We start from the raw sequence: 19,268 nt of genomic DNA on the forward strand, positions 1-19,268 counted from the left end.
TTGATAACCCTTACTTCGCCTGAGGCCCCTCTGGGTCTACTGCCGGTCCCAAGCCCGGATAAAGGAGGAGGGTTGGGCATGAGGTTAGCGACTCCATCCCGTAGAAAACTAACTCACTAAAAAACGACAACCAGAAAAAATAATTCAAACCACTTGAACTCTGCCCTGGGAGTCAGAAGGTCTTCGTTTAGAAGAGTTATAACGCCTCATGGTGAAAGCCGAGTTCCTACGCAAGCCACGAGGCTGATGCTTCTTCTGACAACCAGAGCAACCATTTATTTAGGTGCATGGAATGCTCGTGCATTGTGGGAGACCGGGAGAGTCTTCCAAATTGCTGCAGAAATGAGGAGATACAACCTAGAGGTGCTTGGGATCAGTGAAACACATTGGACGCAAGTTGGACAACAACTACTAGCTTCAGGGGAGCTTCTGTTATACTCTGGCCATGAAGAAGAAAATGCCCCACATACATAAGGAATTTCATTGATGCTCTCCAAACAAGCACAGGATGGGAATCTCATGGACTAAGGATCATCGAAGCCTCATTCAAAACAAAGAAAGAGGGCATTTCAATGAAAGTCATCCAATGCTATGCGCCTACCAACGACTACAATGAGGACGTTAAAGATAAATTCTATGACAGGATGCAGTCAATCGTCGAGAAGTACCCAACAAAGGACTTGACCATTCTGATAGGAGACCTAAATGCCAAGGTTGGAATGGACGACACTGGATATGAAGACATCATGGGACGACATGTACTAGGAGAAAGGAACGAAAATGGTTAGGAATTCGCACACCTATGTGCCTTCAATAAACTGGTCACAGGTAGGTCAAAGGAAGTCCTCAGCAATAAGTTCGAGGCCTTTCATGATCTACTCAATGAAGAAGGAACTACGATGGAGAGCAACTTGATAGGAATAAGAGGCAATCAACATGTCACGAGGTTCTGGGCCACAAGAAGCACCACCATAAGGAATGGACCATCGTTGATGCACTGGATAAGATTCAAGAAGGCAGCAATCAATACCAGCTGAGCAAAAGCAGAGAAAGCCAAGGCACAAGCTGAATACACAGAATTAAACAAGCAAGTGAAGAGGAGCATCAGAATCTACAAACGTAAATGTGTGGAAGATCTAGCAATGACGGTTGAAAAGGCTGAAACAGAAGGACACATCAGACAATTGTATGATACAACAAAGAAACTCGCTGGAAATTATCATAAACCAGAACGACCAAGGAAAAGCAAGGAGGGAAAAGTAATCACCAACATCCAAGAACAGCGAAACAGATGGGTAGAACACTTCAAAGAACTCTTGAATCGACCAGCTCCACTGAACCCACCTAACATCAAAGTAGCACCCACGGACCTCCCAATCCATGTTGGCCCACCAACAATTGAAGAGATCAGCATAGCCATCAGACAAATCAAGAGCGACAAAGCAGTGGGACCAGACAACATTCCAGCAGAGGCACTGAAAGTAGATGTAGCAGTAACTGCAAGGATGCTCCACACTCTCTTCAGCAAGATTTGGGATGAAGAACAAGTATCAACAAACTGGAAAGAAGGACACTTGATCAAGATACCAAAGAAAGGCGATCTCAGCAACAGTGATAACTACAGGGGCATTACTCTTCTCTCAATACCAAGAAAAGTCTTCAACAAGGTGTTGTTAAACGGAATGAAGGACTGCGTAGACGCCCAACTTCGAAACCAACAGGCTGGATTCCGTAAGGATCGGTCTTGTACAGACCAGATTGCAACAATACGGATCATTGTAGAAAAATCAATTGGATAGAATTCATCACTCTACATCAACTTCATTGACTACAAGAAAGCATTTGACAGCGTGGACAGGACAACAGTATAGAGGCTTCTTCGACACTATGGCGTACCTGAGAAGAAAGTCAATATCATACGGAATTCCTATGATGGATCAAACTGCAAAATCGTGCATGGAGGACAGCTGACAGACTCGTTCGAGGTAAAGACTGATGTCAGGCAAGGTTGCTTACTCTCAACCTTTCTCTTTCTCCTGGTGATCAACTGGATCATGAAGAAGTCAACATCTGGGGGGAAGTACGGGATACAATGGACAGCTAGGATGCAGCTGGACGATCTAGACTTCGCAGATGATCTGGTTCTTCTATCACACACGCAACAACAAATGCAGGAGAAGACCACCAGTGTAGCAGCAGTCTCAGCAGCAATAGGTCTCAACATACACAAAGGGAAAGCAAGATTCTCCGATACAACACAACACGCACCAATCGAATCACACCTACCGGAGAAGATTTGGAGGATGTAAAAACGTTTACATATCTGGGCAGCAACATTGATGAACACGGTGTGTCTGATGCAGATGTGGAGGCGCGGATCGGCAAAGCGAGATCAGTAGATTTACGACGGAAGAACATCTGGAACTCGAAACAACTGTCAACCAACAAAAAAATCAGAATTTTCAATACAAACGTCGAGATAGTTCTACTGTATGACGCGGGAACTTGGAGAACTACGAAAGCCATCATCCAGAAGATACAAGTGTTTATTAACAGCTGTTTACGCAAAAATACTTGGGATCCGTTGGCCAGTAACAATCAGCAACAACCTTCTGTGGGAGAGAACAAACCAGATCTCAGCGGAGGAAGAAATCAGGAAGAAGTGCTGGAAGTGGATAAAACACACATTGAAGAAAACACCGAACTGCGTAACAAGGCAAGCCTTGACATGGAATCCTCAAGGCCAAAGGAAAAGAGGAAGACGAAAGAACACATTGCGTAGAGAAATGGAGACAGACATGAGAAAAATGAAAAACAATTGGATAGAACTAGAAAGGAATGCCCAGGACAGAGTGGGTTGGAGAATGCTGGTCGGTGGTCTATGCTCCATTGGGAGTAACAGGCGTAAGTAAATTGATAAACCTGAAAGATTGTTAAAAAACGAGATAAGTAGCATGTTCTCATTTTGAGTAAAGTCTAGTGTCCCGAACTTCTATACAGTGTTTAAATACTGACTTTTTTTATAATTCCTGATCTATAATTTACTAGTATAATATTATAAATATTCAAAATTAAGAAAGATGAAAAGGAATTATACAACACTCCTTATCACCTTAAACAAATCAATAAATTTTTAAGCACATTATCATGTTTTTTTGTATTGCAGAATTTATGATCTGCTAACTGGACATGTTTATCGAAATTACAAAGGTCATCGTGATATAATCAGGTCTATAATTATATTACCGGAAGAAGATGAGGTAAGTTTATGTTTCCAAGTGCAAGTTACACTGTTGGAATATCAAGTGGATTTGCATTATAACGAACACAACACTGATGATAATTTGCTCCTAACAAATCTGATTTCTAATTTCAAAAACCTTAACTGCAGTTGGAGGCAAATAAATCACGTCTAGAACAGATACCTGTCATCATATCTTAGCGACTGTACGTAAGATTTGTTATAGTAATGTGGTTTCCCCATAATTAAACAATTTTTGAGAATGAAAGCAGATAATTACAAAGGTGTCGTGCCCGATTCAAATGACAGTGCACCGTTTGGACTTTACGCGATAATAGCTAAGTTGGTATGCTGACCTCCATTGTATGCTTCCGAATTTGCCGAATAAAGATAGACTAGCTAACTAGTCGATCAATTACCATGGCTACATTTCAAATAATTGATTTAAAATACAGCTTTCCAAAACCTAGAGAAATCGTATTCAGCTAACTTGTTAATGCCTAATGTCCGAAAACTGTTGTTTAATTCAGAAGGTTGAATAAGATGCAGTTAGCGAAGCGTGAACTACGCTTCGTGAGTTTCCCATGGTCGATAAAATCTGTTGTTTTTCAACAATTCTTACACCACTACAGTACGTATCCGCAAGCGCTGATGGTCAAATCCGTATATGGAGTGCTTGGAAGGGTAACCGTAATCAACCAACAATTGTTTCGACAGATCAAGAATCAGCACTTGCTGCGGCCCAATTGGCAGCTGTTAAATTATCCCTAAATCCAGCAGCATCACTCGGGGCAGCCGCAAGAGCATTCAGTAAAGCAGGACGATTCAGATGCATTGTTGAATGCCTAATGAGACATCAACGTGTGGAATAAATAATACGAGCATTTCGTACAGTAATCAGAACACCCAAGACACTGTTCAATATTTTGTATTGATTTACTCTTTAAAACAGTAATTTTTTTTATACAGAGAATATGATTTTGTAAACAGATTTTATGTGACTTCTCAGATAAAATAATGAATTTGTATACTCGGGCGAAGTGTAAAATATGCATTAAAGTAAAATACATTTAGTCAGGTTTATTTGGCTAGTGCATGTACTATTGCCAATATTGTAGATTCTTGCACTCATTATGGTGACCAGTCACTCGGTGAAACTGTTTATACTTATTCGTGAACTACACGTGCAAAATTGATCCCAAAAAGTCGTGCCCTTGCCGATAATAAAATAAACGGAAGCACATTCTGAAGGAAAGTGAACTTAAAGGAGAACAGAAATAGAACACAAGGATAAATCTACATATATGGGCGGGAACTTCTGCGCCATAGGGATACGATGGTAATCAAAATTATTCGAACTGACTTGCTAAGAATTTTCGGAATAGTTTAATTTAAGGCAGACAGTACTGGTTGAGTACAAATAAATGTATTATATTTGGAATAAGTAATTGGCACCCAATCCAGTATATACCAATCATAACTTAGCGTATGAATAGGAGACCCTTGAATTTGTGCGCTAAACTTCGCGCTTCGACTCTATAGATAACACATATCAAGCACTACATTACAACCGTCTTTCATCATTAAGGAAAGCTTTTCCAAATCATACAGACCCAAGATTGGTGAGACATAATCATCAATGAGTTATTCACTGATTATAACCGAATATTTATCATCTACACCCAGCAAATTGCAATAATAAATAAAAGGAATTTTCTGACCAGTAATACTCGAGACGGAAATTTTAGTAGGTTTAATTATAGCGCTACGATTTATTAGCTTCAAACTTAAAACTGAAATGAAGGATATGCTACTACAAGTTTCAACAACTGAACAAAAATAATCGTACTGAATATCAAGTGAACTATTCGAATTTGTAATTTAGAATAGTATGTAATTATGAGAATAACTTAAAGTAAAAAGATCCGAAATATAAAGACTACTTTCACTAATGGCGAAATGAACAGTGGTTCTACCAATCGAATGAATGTATCCTATATCCTCCGTGAGAACTCGGAAGAATAGGGACACACGTCGTTGCCTTTTTGTCGTTTCTGCCTTATGCTCCCACTGACTGCAGCTCGGATGAAGTGAAGGATGAGTTTTACAGAAAGCTCTCTGAAGTTCTTCAGAAAACTGAACGTTCAGACACAGTACTCGTAGCAGGTGACTTTAATGACCAGATAGGTAGTTTAAACCGAGCAGAAAGGCATATAAGTGGGTATTTTAGTATTCCGGCTCAGCGAACAGATAATGGTGATCGTCTGCTGCGACTGTGCTCAGACAATCGTTTATTTTTAGCAAACGCAAATTTTGAGCATAAGGAGAGACATCGTCTAACATGGCGACCGCCTACACCAAACCACCGATAGACTCAAATAGACCATATTGCCATCAGTCATCGTTGAAGAGGGTCAGTAGAAGATTGTCGCTCATTCTGGCGTACCTGCTTGGACTTCGACCATACCCTAATACGGGTGCGTATCTGCTTGCACCTCACTGGATGCAAAAAAGACACACTAGAATTGAATCGATTAATGTGAAAGTCGAGTGTAGATTCCAGGAACAACTGAGGTCACAATTAGATAGTTCTGAAAACGAGTCTGACCCAGACGTTGCTTGGAATGATATACAAGCAGCTGTGGAAACAGCAGTGATTTGAATTGAGGGGTTACGAAAAACCAATGGATTCCTACTAAATCTGTAGCACTGATGGGTTATCGTTAACTAATCCCATCAGGCTCTGAACACTATGAAGAGCGTAAACAAATCAGATCTAGGTTAACCAAAAGTCTAAGAAACGACCGTGAGCAGTGGTGCGCAATGAAAGCAAAAGAGATGGAAAAGGCGGCCGCTGTAGGTAATACAAGACAGCTCTTCAGACTTATAAAAGAAACTGGAATTAATAAGCCACGTTTAAGTGAGACTATCTCGGAAAAAGACAACACTGGTATATACTCTCAATCCAGACGTTTAGAACGATGGGTGGAACACTATAGAGAACAGTTCAGCTGACCTTCAGCTACTCTAAAACTACCCACCATTCCCAGACAGCGTGAATGGAACATTGAAGTCTCCCGACTCTAACTGAAGTTCGAAATGCTATAGCTAATCTAGAAGGAGGATGAGCAGCTGGTCCAGATGGATTGGTTCGAGGTTTTTAAGTATGGTGGTCCAATTTTAGCGACTAGGTTGATTAAGATTTTAGCTAAGATCTGGGAGTTGGATGTTATCCTATCTGAATGGTCACAATCACTGATTGTCCCAATATATAAGAGGTCAAAATCATCCTGTGATAACCATGTGGCTTTTCTGCTTCAACGAGAACTGTATTTTAAGCAGTAGGTGTATGATGAAATTAAACGGAAATCGAAATAATCGACAGCCTAGACGGACACCACTTAGGGTTGTAAAATCAGATGACAGTTCGCCGTAAGCTCTGAGTAGATTAGTCGTGTTTGAGTGAAGAGCATTCACGAGGTACATCTTTCTGTGAAATCCATTTTGAAGGTTTTGCGTGTAAAATCCCCTCCTTGTATACATATGTAATTCATTCCCATTGATTCCGTCAGTTGTACATTCTGTTAGTGTTCCTTTTTGATTTTGATTTTCTTTACGCTATTACTAACTTTCCATGTTTCTTCCTGAACTGCATTCATGTCGTTTTAGTTGATAATTAGTCTTGGCAGTAGCCATGTCGATTTATTCCCCCGTTTGTCTGTGTAGCTTGCATTGACTGCAATCGTGCATTTCGATTGTGAATTGAATCACAGTGAGGCTGTAATTTATGAACGACGCTAAAGTGACCTTGCGAACGTCCATCTACTATGTGGGACCAAATGACGTTATAAAACAATGTGAGGAATTAGAATTATGATTCACAGTTGATTGTTCGGGTTAGAAATTAGATTTAGGGTTTTCATCACGAACTGACATCAGCTATAATGTATGAATGAATTTTACGCCAAAATTCAAGACTCGTTATCTTATATTTGATTAGTTCGCCCATAAATTATAGTCTCGCCAAGCACTCTTCTAGAATTGGAAACACTCTGATTTATACCTCAACTAAATATTATCTTTCGAGAAAGTTGTGACTAATCCCAGCTATTCAGATTATGCTTAAGATTTAAGCTTCTTTGGAACCTAATTCGCAGTTGCTAGAAATATACCATACAAGGTGTGATTTGTACATAGTTATTATATCATTGGCTGTCATATTGTATCTTTCTATTAAAAATAAATGTAAACAAATAAACTTGTAAAGGTTAGTGATATATCTAGGAAAGACGAACAGAAACCTAATACTGAATATGGATTTACTGGATAACGATAAGAACTCAAAATCAATAACGGCACAGATCCTCTTGAATCTGGTGAAAAATATACTCTTGTAACATATATATTTACAAACAACGAATTATAGGTCATTAGATGTACAGCACAAATAACAATAATAAATATCATATATAACAATTACATGAAACATCCATTTGATCATTTAGTCGCAAAAGTAAATCATTATTTCATAAACAAAGAAACTGGATTCCTTAACTATGTGTATAAAGAAATCTGTGGAACCAAAGTATGTTCGGAACTGGTGTTGTAGGACTATGTTGTTTTACAACTGAAAGGAAGTTGACCAGCGGTAGCACATCATCTTAAAGAAAATAAAAGTAGAATCACATGTGAAGCCGTAATTTAGTTAATTAGTATTCAGAGTAATAAAATTGTGGAAATGTGTTCTCCGAGCTGGATAGTTTAGCCACAAACCTTTCATTGTTTTTACAGACATCATAAACATTAAAAGATCACTTCTCTTTGATATACGTGCTATTGATGTCATTTAGAAAGACCATCCACTTCGAAGAACACCCCAAAATCAAACCGTGATGTAAGTTCAAATACAAATAATTACTGCCAGCCAATAACTCCGTACATTATTTTTTTGGGGGGTGAGTTACAATAAAATGGGGTATATTTGTATTCGATCAAACCAATTTGTTTGATTCAAGGGTTATATAAATAGACAAAGAAACACTGAAATATGTCTGATCAATAGGTAGTTTCAATGAGTCGAAGAAACACAAATTCCTCTTCTTGTGCATAAAATTAACCTAATCATTGTTATTAATAATCGATAACAACGAGGCAAAATACTGGAAGTCAAATTAATGTACTAACCTTTAGGTAGATGAGGTAACAGAATAGTATGGTCAGGTAAACTGAACCACATTCGGAATGCCTTCACTAGTCTGGATTGGAATGTGTTATGCTGATTAGCAGTAGTTGTAACATTGGATACATCAAAGTAGTAATTCTTCAAACCAACGGAGAGCTCTAGAATGAGAAAATGAAATTTAAATCAACAAGTTTCCATGATCACTTTTAACATGCTCTTAGTTTACCCGAAGTAAACTGTGTAGTGACACAAACTACATTATAAATGTTTGTTAAGTTTTAAGCGGAAATAAAGTTTTAAAAAGTCATAAGTTTCTTTTGTCGCAAGGAGCGCTCAAGTTGAATAAGTAAAAATTTGTAATAGTCCATTCAGTTAGAAACATTAATGATATTGTAATATGCAAACTTGTGTATAGAGGATTAATGATAATATTCAGTTTTTAAAACCATAATAAATAGGACAAAATGCACAATAATTAATTGAAAGACAAGTATTTTCATCAATGAGAAATGTCATCAATTAAGTTATATGCAAATTATATAAATATAAGCAGTGTTTACCATCTTTATGTTTTATAAAGTGTTGAGTAACCCGCGCAGCTAAAAGACGTCCCAAATCAGAGCATGATGACAACAATCGAGATGAATTTCCAGTACGTTCATGACCATTCGATATAGTCAACTTGTTTGTTGATGAAAACCGTTTCAAGAAAGCGACTAACAGCTTTAATTGTTTCAATATGCATAAATCCAACCACTGTTTCAAACATTCTTCGAGCTTTAAATAGAAAAAGAATAAAATCATTAATTAATACTTTCATTCCCATTGACAATCGTTTCAAACTATAACCAGTATCTCACAATGTCAGGTGGAGACCTGACAAATGAAAAAAAAGTAAAACCACAGGTAGGTGTATCAGTTTCGGTTTTCATAATCGACCATATAATCAAAAAAGAAAGTAAAACGGTAGGAATAATTTAAAGCAATCACGTTGAAGGCAAACCAACGTAAGATGTTCAAAATTTGTTACTACAAATTACCAGTTCGATTTTGTATTCTAGGATATGAAGAAGCAAATTAGTAATGAGCGCATGATCGACTTCAATTCGTAGTTATATAGTCCCTGAATTTCAGCAGTTCAAGTACAGCACATAAACAACTCAAAATTGAGTTTCATATAAACATAAACAGTTACAATGTCTGACTAATTTCAACTAATTTTACCAAGACTACCAATCCAACCTAATGGAAAATGACACTAAAGTTTTGTCAAATTGAGCTTGAGTTTAATAGGTTGCGGAAGATTAAATAACCGGTTAGTATACCTTCGACAACACCTGATAGCAACGACAATGTACTAAATTTCAACTCTCAATCTCTTAACAAGTGCTCATCTCTAACAAACTCATATACTGTTAACGATAAGTTACATCAGTCATTCAAAATCTAAACTTAGTATTTTATACATATGACTAGAAAGAATGTTGATCAGTTACCCATGATTGCAGGACGTTCAACTCTTCTCCTTCATCTCGTTGTTTAACAAAAATATAGCCAGCTTTATAAAATGTCATTCTGTAACGAAAATAAGAAAGCAAAAATAATGTATAGCGAGTACATACTAACTTAACATTTACTTACAAAGAGACGAATTCTTACCTAAACATATCCCAATTATTCGTCCCATGATAAAAAACAGTAGGCCAATATTTGTCGGAATTATGATTGATTTCAAGCTGAAATAATGAAAACATCCCAATAATCAATTAACATTTGAAGAAATCATAGGTCCAAAGTAAAACTGACTATTTGAAATCTGCCACAAAACGATTTCCAGAAGTATACGACCAATAATCCCATTACACAAAAGTGAAGACGAGAATGCTCCAACAGTTAGACGTCAACGAATTTCGTATTGGTCTAATTAGTCACCAACATCTCTAAAACAATACCCTAAATAATATTTATGACTGAGCTGTGCAGAAGAACAAAAGGAACATTGAATAATATACCAGTCACGTTAGCGAGTGTTAATATATACTTTGGTTTGACCGTATAAGTCGGACAGGTCATCTGTAATATGAAGATTAATATTCAATCACATAAGTAGGTTTACTAATTAAAATCATATTAGGCCATAAACTATAATAATTCCGTATAGTAAATGAATAAGATATTATACTGAATAGTTTTGGAAGCTAATGTATTTCTATCCTTCTTTCTTTGTGACAGATTTACCTAGCACATAAGATCCGAATACAGGAAATTTATGCTTGAAAGGTGGAATAACATATGTGAATAAAAGAAATATTGGGCATCTCTGATAAAAATCATGACAATGATACTTTGCTGAAAATAATCGCAAAACAGTGAGTTCACAGCTTAGTGGCATGCTAATTGATGATAAACACTTCCACACTGATCGAAATAGTCCCATTCTGTCCTGTGGATCAAGCACTCCTATGTTTTACGCTACAAAGCTTCACATCTAAGCGGTTCGTTTTCCAAAAATGCTCACTAGCTTAAAAAATACTGTGATCGGTTGGAATCTCGTTATAAAAATTGGATTTATTCAGTAAGTTTGAAGAAATCAAGGAAATTTCAACTCAAATATTGAAAAATACATAGTAATGAACTTTCTGGAATCCGTTTTTTATCTCAAGTAGACAGTTATTCGAATAAGAAGACTGATAATAAAAACTGATCTACTGTTTTGACTTACCCAAGCTATGTTTTCTAATACATCAGATGGGAAGACAAAAGTATCGTTTGATGAAACTATAACATTGGATTCCTGCAAGTATAATAAAGACAAATTGACTTGATGTTTGATAGATACAAAATAATATACGTGTACGAAAGCACAGTGTAAAACAATTGCATTTTAAGTCTAGACCTTGATTTAGACTGACTACTAACTACATAATTTTTTTTGTAAAACAGTGCCAACTAACTCTAAGACAGGTGGACATGAAAAACAAATACACATCGAAAGATAACGTAAAGGTCTACTAAGAAAGACTTACACGTAGTTTGGCCTCAAAATTAGACAGAACAACACGACCAGTATCAACATCTACAGCACAAACGCGTCGAGGTATGGTAGCGAGAGCATAAAAATGACGAAGAGCTTGTAAATGGTACCTAAAAAAGAATAACATTTCCAGAAAATCACCTCTGTAATCAACCTAAAATTTACTCTTCAATGAAGTCATTTACTTAAGCTGTAAACTCGTATGTATAGTGGCTTGATAAACATATAAGTCTATAGAAGAACAAAAGTGATTGCATAACAAAGTTATGTCAGGTTTCTAATATCGAAAGGTTGCATAGTGATCAAGGGAGTTAGAGAAGAATGGGAGAATGAAAATAATTCACTGATAATTAGGCAACTTCCTTTCGGTATTTATAATGTGATCTCTTTTATTCTTCTATAGACTCACATATTTATCAAAAAAACACAACTATAACTACGAATGTAATGTTTAAGTTTTTGCACCCTAGATAAGGACATTTGTTTAGTACATTTAAGGGGTTATTTATTTAGGTAGATAGAGTATTTTCATTTTTAAAGGTTTTTGTTCCTGTTATAGGTTGAGTATATTGAGGATGACATGTGTAGATGTCATTTTAGCCAGCCCAAGGTTTTGTTACAATCCATTAATGAACAACTGTCAGTCAGTCTTGAGTGCCGTCAGAGGCATGAGGGTGGCTGCCCACACCGTGGAAGGGTTCTTCTAGAGGTACCTGAAAATGAAATTGGATGAGAGGTGCTCTTAGTGACCTGAGCGTGACCGCAGTGCCGAAGGGACAACTGCTTCAGGCCGGTCACACACGACTGTTTTGTGAGTAGTTTTCGTATTAGCTTCGAACTTGTTAGGACCTTATAGCTGGAGACGATAACCCATAGGATAAGATGAGGTGTGCATTTTCTAACCCCAGCCTTCCTTGTGGGAAGGTAATATCGCTGTCATGCTGGTTGTCTGAAGGAAACGACTTACTGCCGTCACACCTCTGTACAGTCAGTAGGCCGACTTCACCCTCGTATCTTGTGTTTGCTGTTTTTAGTCTTACTGCTCTTCAACCGATCAATCTGGCATGGTAGGACCTTGAGGAGACGTAATAGGTAATGTGTACTAGAGCAAGTTCTTCGCGGTTGTGTTTTCAATTTAACTATATATACAACTTGACTGCGACCGTAGTTCTTCCGGAGTTACTGTCAGTCCCATGCACACACAAAGAAGGAGGGTTGGGCATGAGGTCGGCAACCCCATCCCGTAGATAACAACATTGCTATAAAAACGCTAACTAGGTTAAACCGGGAGGACCAGTCAAACAGCTACGGAAATGAGTAGATACATTTTGGCAGGAATGAAAATGGTGAGAGATTTGCAAATCTATATGCCTTCAACAAATTGGTTATAGGCGGTGCAATATCCTCCCACAAATGCATACACAAAGCTACATGGGTCTCACAGAATCACATCACGGAGAACCAGATAGATCATATTTGCACCACCAAAACTTTCAGAAGGTTAGTGGAAGATGTGAGAACTAGGAGAAGAGTTGACATCACTTCAGATCACCACCTGGTGTTTGCCAAAATGAAACATAAGTTGGAGAATCAGTGGAAAACTGGGGAAACAGCATTACAAAGGTTCAATAAAGCCTTCCTTCGACATACTGACAAAGTAAACGAATTCAAGATAACTCTCAACAATACCTTCCAAGCCTTACAGGATCTACTGAAAGAAGAAGAAACTACGATGAAGGACAACTGGAAAGGTATCAAAGAAGCCCTAACTTCAACGTTTCATGAGGTGCTGAGCCGCGAGAAGTATCATCATAAGGAATGGATCTCCATGGAAACTCGCTATGATTCAAGAAATGAAGAACAAGGAGACAGTAATTACCAACAACAGAGAAAGTCAAAGCACAAGCTGAATGCACAGAAGTAAACAAGCAAGCGGAGAACAGCATTAGAGCTGACAAACAGAAATACATGGAAGAGCTAGCAACGACAACAGAGAAAGCTACCATTACTAACTGGGTTTTTTTATTCGTCACGTGTTTGAAGCTTGTTTTTGGCTCCAGTTTCGTTATATATATGCCTGGCTTTCAGAAAGATTTAAATGTGAGGGTTAGCAATACTACAAGTAGTGCAACAGTAGGAAAAACAATTGATTAAATTTTTTATATACATATTTCTTAAATCCTGTCAAAGTGCATACATAAAGATCATCCAAATCAAGTGTAACTTTATAAGATGATTTGTAGGGGGTCGAAAGCTATTTAGGTAAAACTATACAAGTATGATCAGCTTACCAATTATCACCAGCGAATGTAGGAAGAAGAGGGAAAAAGGATATAATCAGCATTGCAGCAGCTTCCGGTGTATTTGCTAGCGTTAATCTGAAAATATAATAAAAACACAAATGAATATTTTTTTTAAAATATGTTCTAAAAACCTATGCATGTAAAACTAAATTCTAGCTTTAGCTGTTATAAATGATATTATTCGTAGTGGCAAATGTGCAGATTAATTAAATGCATACCAGTTTTCTCACATAAGCTAACTATCAAGGGTAAACACACCAACACATACATACGCGCTTATTTGCTTTGAAAAATGTTAATGAATGGAAATGGTAGCACGTAAAGACTATGAGATAGTTAAATTAATAACACGTTATAACTTTACTTGTAAGGCATTAACGAGAATAGTAATAATAATTATCACTATTACCATTATTAGTATTAGAATTATTATTGCAAATATTATTTTTATTACTACTACGAGTTATGAAACAAAATGCGGCATGATAGTCTAACTCTCTACTTTCATACTACCATAAGACGTAAAAGTCAACAATAGTAAAACAGAAAATTAACAGGATGGAAACCTTAGAAACAATTGATTAGTAAAATGGATACTCAATGAAATTTACAAAAAGGTATTTACTTAGCTACGAAATAAAGACAAAATAGAGTTCATATGGTTAACAAAATATCGCTGTTTATACAAACACCAGTTAGGGATGGTGCACACAGCGAAATGTTAATGCTTACGTTGCGTGGGATAATCCAGAGAATGTTCAACGCAGGGAAACTACAAATGCTATCCACACATCCAGTGATGACATTAAGATCGAAGGACAGATTGTCCATAATAGCGACCTCTTCGTCGCTAACAATTCAACTGCTAACACAGAGCAAGTTGCATTAGGAATTTACTTTCCTGTGCTTGTGAAATAATTCCAGTACGACTAGGTCATAAACGAGTTTTAAAAAAATAGTCAACACCTCCATCCCAGTCCATTAAGCTAAAACAAGTCATACAGTCAACATAGATCATCTGCCGAAATCTATCAGGTTTGAAAACGAGTATCCACCCAGGCTGGTCTACAAGGACATACAGTTTAAACCTCTAAAAGTACAAATACGCTCCGCACCACAGAAAACCCTCTTCATAAACATCAATTTCAAACATGGAAAGCCGCAGACATCTTGAAGAACAGGATTTCTAACTCTATCAAAAGAACGCTCTTCCGAGCAACCTTACGTTTAGTAAACGCTAACCGACAAATGCTCATCAACAACCTAAAGCATAAGCTCTCACACTTGACAACTTAGTTCATCACCTGCTTCTGCACAGCTAGGTACGTAGATTCTTCGATGAGTGTTACACTCAAAAGAATACATTATACGAATTGGTTGAAAGGAGATGGAAAGGAACTTTCGGTCTCATGTACGAACGCTTACCTCTAAACCGCTGAGCTAGGACATGTCTAAATCAAATCAACTCACAATATTGAGCTACAATTTTAAAACATTTACCTGCCTCACACTTGGCTATTCTCTTTGTAATATTAATTTGGGAACTGATGAAAATGTGTTGAACAGAATATTATTCATTCAGTTCGTGTGTTTATTAAAATACACTTCTTTCAAATGAAGTCTTATTGATCAATACAACAAACTGAAAGACCATATTGAAAAGTTAAGGAATTGATTCTAACCTTTTTAACTAGCATATAACTAAAAACTCAGTTTGTAACGATTTGGTTTTCAATAGCCGTATACAAGCAAGTTATATTAATTCGTAAGTTGTTGAGAGATACACGGACGAAGATGAGGAATAGTCCAATGTAAGGAAACAACTCAGTCATGAGAACTTCAACACTACTAAAAGACTAACTTATTTTTTTAAATGCTAAGTTTCAATACGTGAAAATAAAATAAAAACGGCTAGGAATGGTTTACATACCGTCCACCGCCAAGAAATAACAAACCAACGGTGTTAGCGAGAAGCATTTGTAATCCGTAACTTGGACCAAGAGCAGCACCAAATACCGACGCTACAGATACGGGACCACTAACAGACGCTCCTGTTGAGCTAGTGGAAACGGTTTGCGTGGTTGCAGCAGCACGAGCTGCGGCAGCTGTAACAGTATGATAGAGTGAGTCTGATGCAGTGTTGTTAATTGGTCCAGAACTCAAAGTATCCGGTTTAGAATTGAATAGATGGATGGCTCGCAGTTGCCGAACTATTTTAAGAACAGTCAGATTGCCAGAGCCAGCAAGTATCATAGCGAGAGCTAAGAGACACTGAGCTGCACTTTGAAATAACGTGGACTTTGGTAAAGATGTCTTTATTTGTTCTGAATCACATTGCTTATTTTGAGACGGTGATTTAACGGCAAAATATGATGGAGGCCACCAAGTATCGTTTAAAAGACTTCTTGCAAGAGAATACTAGAATGTAATAAATAAAGAGAACTCATTACACTGGTTTACAACCCAAGACAACTGAAGCTAATAAGTGTCTATGAACACATGTGTTATGGATACCAAAAAACTCATAATGATCGAATGATATCATTTTGAACGAAAGGGTTCCTAAATCGATCATTATGGTTTTGCAACAAAGTATCTTATAAGTTTGGTTTTCAACACAGTTTACAACGTCAGGGAACAAAGGAATTAAAACATAGCTATTGTACATGGTAGTAAACAAGAGAATAGATAATGTAAACCTTTTTAACATAGAACCATTTGTTATATTATTAAAACATAGAAAGCATAAATAAAATTAATCTTCGTGATAATCTTTCACAACGAAAAATGTAGAAAACTATGAACTTGAATTCACTTGCTAAAAACCGGATCTTTCAGACAAAAAAAGATAACTTAGTTGCCTCCGAAACATTGGTAGCAAGAAATCATTCGACACATCAAGTAATCTAATTAAAAGCTGACAAACTAACTACAGACAACGGAGATGAGACAAAGATATCTGTAAGAATATTGTCTATTCAGTAGAGTAAAATAAATATAATTACCGATATTTGAATATTACATTAGATCACTTGTGAGGCAATCAGTCATACTCAATGTAGGACCTAAATAGATCTGCAACACTTCAAGTTACCACACGGCATATAGAAATATTAGGATGAGTGACAAACGAGTCGAAACGATATTATTACCAATGAAAGTAAGATTAAACATGAAGAATTTGGTTTGAAATGAAGGAGTCATGTAGGGGAATAAAAAGTATGAAATAATACTAAGACCCGAGACGGAAGAGAAAGAGAATGACGAATTTATCCTTGTCACTGTGACTGATTTGGAGTTATGTCCATCTACAAACTAATTACGACAATTACATGCAAGCAAAACCTTAAAGCTTACTTATTTTTTTATTTCAGAGAACTAGTATTAGGTGGTAAGCACAAAAAAGGTTCAATAATAATCAAAATACGGTAACAACATCGAGGTAACCTAAAAGATATCACAGTCCAATGCCACAGTACTTATGAACTGTAAATGATCAGGATAATTAAGATGTAGCAGATAATAAGATAGTTTCAATCAATTAGATCTAATCAACGAACAAATAAGACTGTTAATGGAAACTACTTGTGGTAGTAGCCCATCAATATTACAATGCCACACAGGTTATTTGGCTGGTGCAGATTATAAATATCGTATAGCCGTAAAAGTGTTACAAAATACAAAAAAATATTATTATTATTATTATTGTTATTATTATTAGTAAATTCATCAAAAATATTACTAGTGTATTAGCTGCATTTGAATTCGATGTCCCAGCGTAACGCAAACCCATAGCTAGAGCACATCCAACTAGGATGTTTAAATAAGCCAAACTGAAATAAAGAAGAACCAGAAGAATGAAGCAAGTAAATAATAAAGTAAAACTTTTACGTCGCACCAACCAATTAAAGTTAAGGTAAATAATTGAGGCAATAATGATAATAAATCTCAAGTTCTTATATTAAAAACTGTGATGCGCCAGTATTATATACATATAAAGAACGCATAATGACTTGAAAATCTGAACACCATCTATAACTGATCGTTTGTCTGACTCCATGATGGTTCATGATAATTTAGCTTCATAAGTGACCTTAACAAAACAATATTCACTTCATGGTTAATTTTGATCATTAGCAGGAAGAACAACATTGCTGAATAAATTAATAATTAAAACCGGTCAGAACTTTTGCCTGACCCAAATTCCAAATGTGAGTGCTGAATTTATCAGCCGAAAAAATTAATTGAGTACGGAGACCTAACCAAATAAATACCCTTTAAGTCTTTGGGTATGCTTGAAAGTTTACTGAAGGGGCAGGCCATCAAAGTGAATCAATATGGTTGGCTCGTTTGTGTGTACGTTTTACAAAAATAATACATAGACGTCTGCTGAAATACTTACAGTAAATCTAGTGAAGCATGTTGTTTGACTAAATATAGGATAGAAACATCAAAGCTATAACATACTATTTTAGTTTTCGCATGCCAATTGAGCTATTTTCTAAGCCCAATGTTTGTGAATAAATACAAAAAAGTTGTAGAGTATGGGAAGTTGAGGAGCGAGATAAGAAACGAAAGAATCAGATTTAGATGTTCATACATACATGCCACTCCAAATCCGTTAAGATTGCTGAGTGTGAACTTTCTGTATTATCTCAAGAATAAACTATTTTCATATTTGTTTTGTTACACATGTTTATAGTTAGAAAGTTCAGAATTCATTTATTCGACGTCGATAACACGCATCTATTCTGTAAATATAAAGTGAACGTTAAAAGAGGATCGATAAATCAATAAAATTATGCTTTCATAGTGAATATCAATAATAATATATACTCACCTTATGGCTTCAATATCCACAGAATCTTTGTTTTGCAATCCAAATTGATCGAACCACTCGCTTTTTCCAGGGACGGCTTTGATATTGTTGACACTAGATTCCTCTTCAGACCATTGTCTTATATCATATCTCCTTGACCGTCGAACAGGTCGACCACGAACATTATTTAATGTACTTCGACGGCCTCTATTATATGGAGAACGTCCATATGCATGGTATAAAGAATCAGTAAATATTTGATCTGGACATCGATTTTCAACATCATCTTCACTGGATAAATCAGCCTGCCCCAATCTAGCACGAATATCTGAGACGCTCGGTGAATGTAACTTTGGTCTTGGTTTGATGGACTCGCTAAGCCTTTCAAACAATTGTTCCGGTATGTAAGAATCTATCCATTCTTGAGTTGGTTCTATGGAATTCCAGTTAACAAGACCATAGGCAAGCGCTTGGAACAAGAGCAAGTCGGGTCGAATAAGCTCCAACTGGCGTAAAGAAGATGGTGGAAGGAGCCAACTACTGACGGTGGAATTACCACTACCCAAATAAGCCATTCCAAGAGCCATCATAGCACCAGGGGCGCTAACATCTGCGTTGTAGCAGTGAAGGTCCCTTATCTGAAACAAAAATTTGGTCAAAAGAAAAAATAACAAAGTGGAGATGGAGAG

At 36.7% G+C, this 19,268-nt stretch overlaps 2 protein-coding genes across 2 annotated transcripts in view; one reads left to right on the plus strand and one right to left on the minus strand.

Annotated features, from left to right (window-relative positions):
- MS3_00010190 (uncharacterized protein) overlaps window positions 1-4,113 on the plus strand; it is a gene marked incomplete at both ends in the record, with an annotated part of 45,359 nt that extends 41,246 nt beyond the window's left edge. Inside the window, 2 exons of the mRNA XM_051218556.1 lie at window positions 3,167-3,260; window positions 3,874-4,113. Coding sequence (XP_051074801.1) covers window positions 3,167-3,260; window positions 3,874-4,113 — 334 coding nt within the window. The remainder of the gene's footprint in view (window positions 1-3,166; window positions 3,261-3,873) is intronic.
- A 1,053-nt stretch (window positions 4,114-5,166) lies between these two features.
- The window catches only part of ANAPC1 (Anaphase-promoting complex subunit 1), a 53,231-nt gene continuing 39,129 nt past the window's right edge, over window positions 5,167-19,268 (minus strand). The window contains exons 22-32 of the mRNA XM_051208471.1: window positions 18,601-19,217; window positions 17,503-17,593; window positions 15,691-16,178; window positions 13,749-13,835; window positions 11,450-11,567; window positions 11,146-11,217; window positions 10,083-10,159; window positions 9,920-9,998; window positions 8,984-9,200; window positions 8,426-8,581; window positions 5,167-7,901 (exon numbers count right to left, since the gene is read on the minus strand). Of these exons, the coding sequence (XP_051074802.1) occupies window positions 7,792-7,901; window positions 8,426-8,581; window positions 8,984-9,200; window positions 9,920-9,998; window positions 10,083-10,159; window positions 11,146-11,217; window positions 11,450-11,567; window positions 13,749-13,835; window positions 15,691-16,178; window positions 17,503-17,593; window positions 18,601-19,217 (2,112 nt within the window). The 3' untranslated portion in view covers window positions 5,167-7,791. The remainder of the gene's footprint in view (window positions 7,902-8,425; window positions 8,582-8,983; window positions 9,201-9,919; window positions 9,999-10,082; window positions 10,160-11,145; window positions 11,218-11,449; window positions 11,568-13,748; window positions 13,836-15,690; window positions 16,179-17,502; window positions 17,594-18,600; window positions 19,218-19,268) is intronic.

The sequence above is a fragment of the Schistosoma haematobium genome, chromosome 1 (genome assembly GCF_000699445.3).
Source record: "Schistosoma haematobium chromosome 1, whole genome shotgun sequence".
Lineage (NCBI taxonomy): Eukaryota > Metazoa > Platyhelminthes > Trematoda > Strigeidida > Schistosomatidae > Schistosoma > Schistosoma haematobium.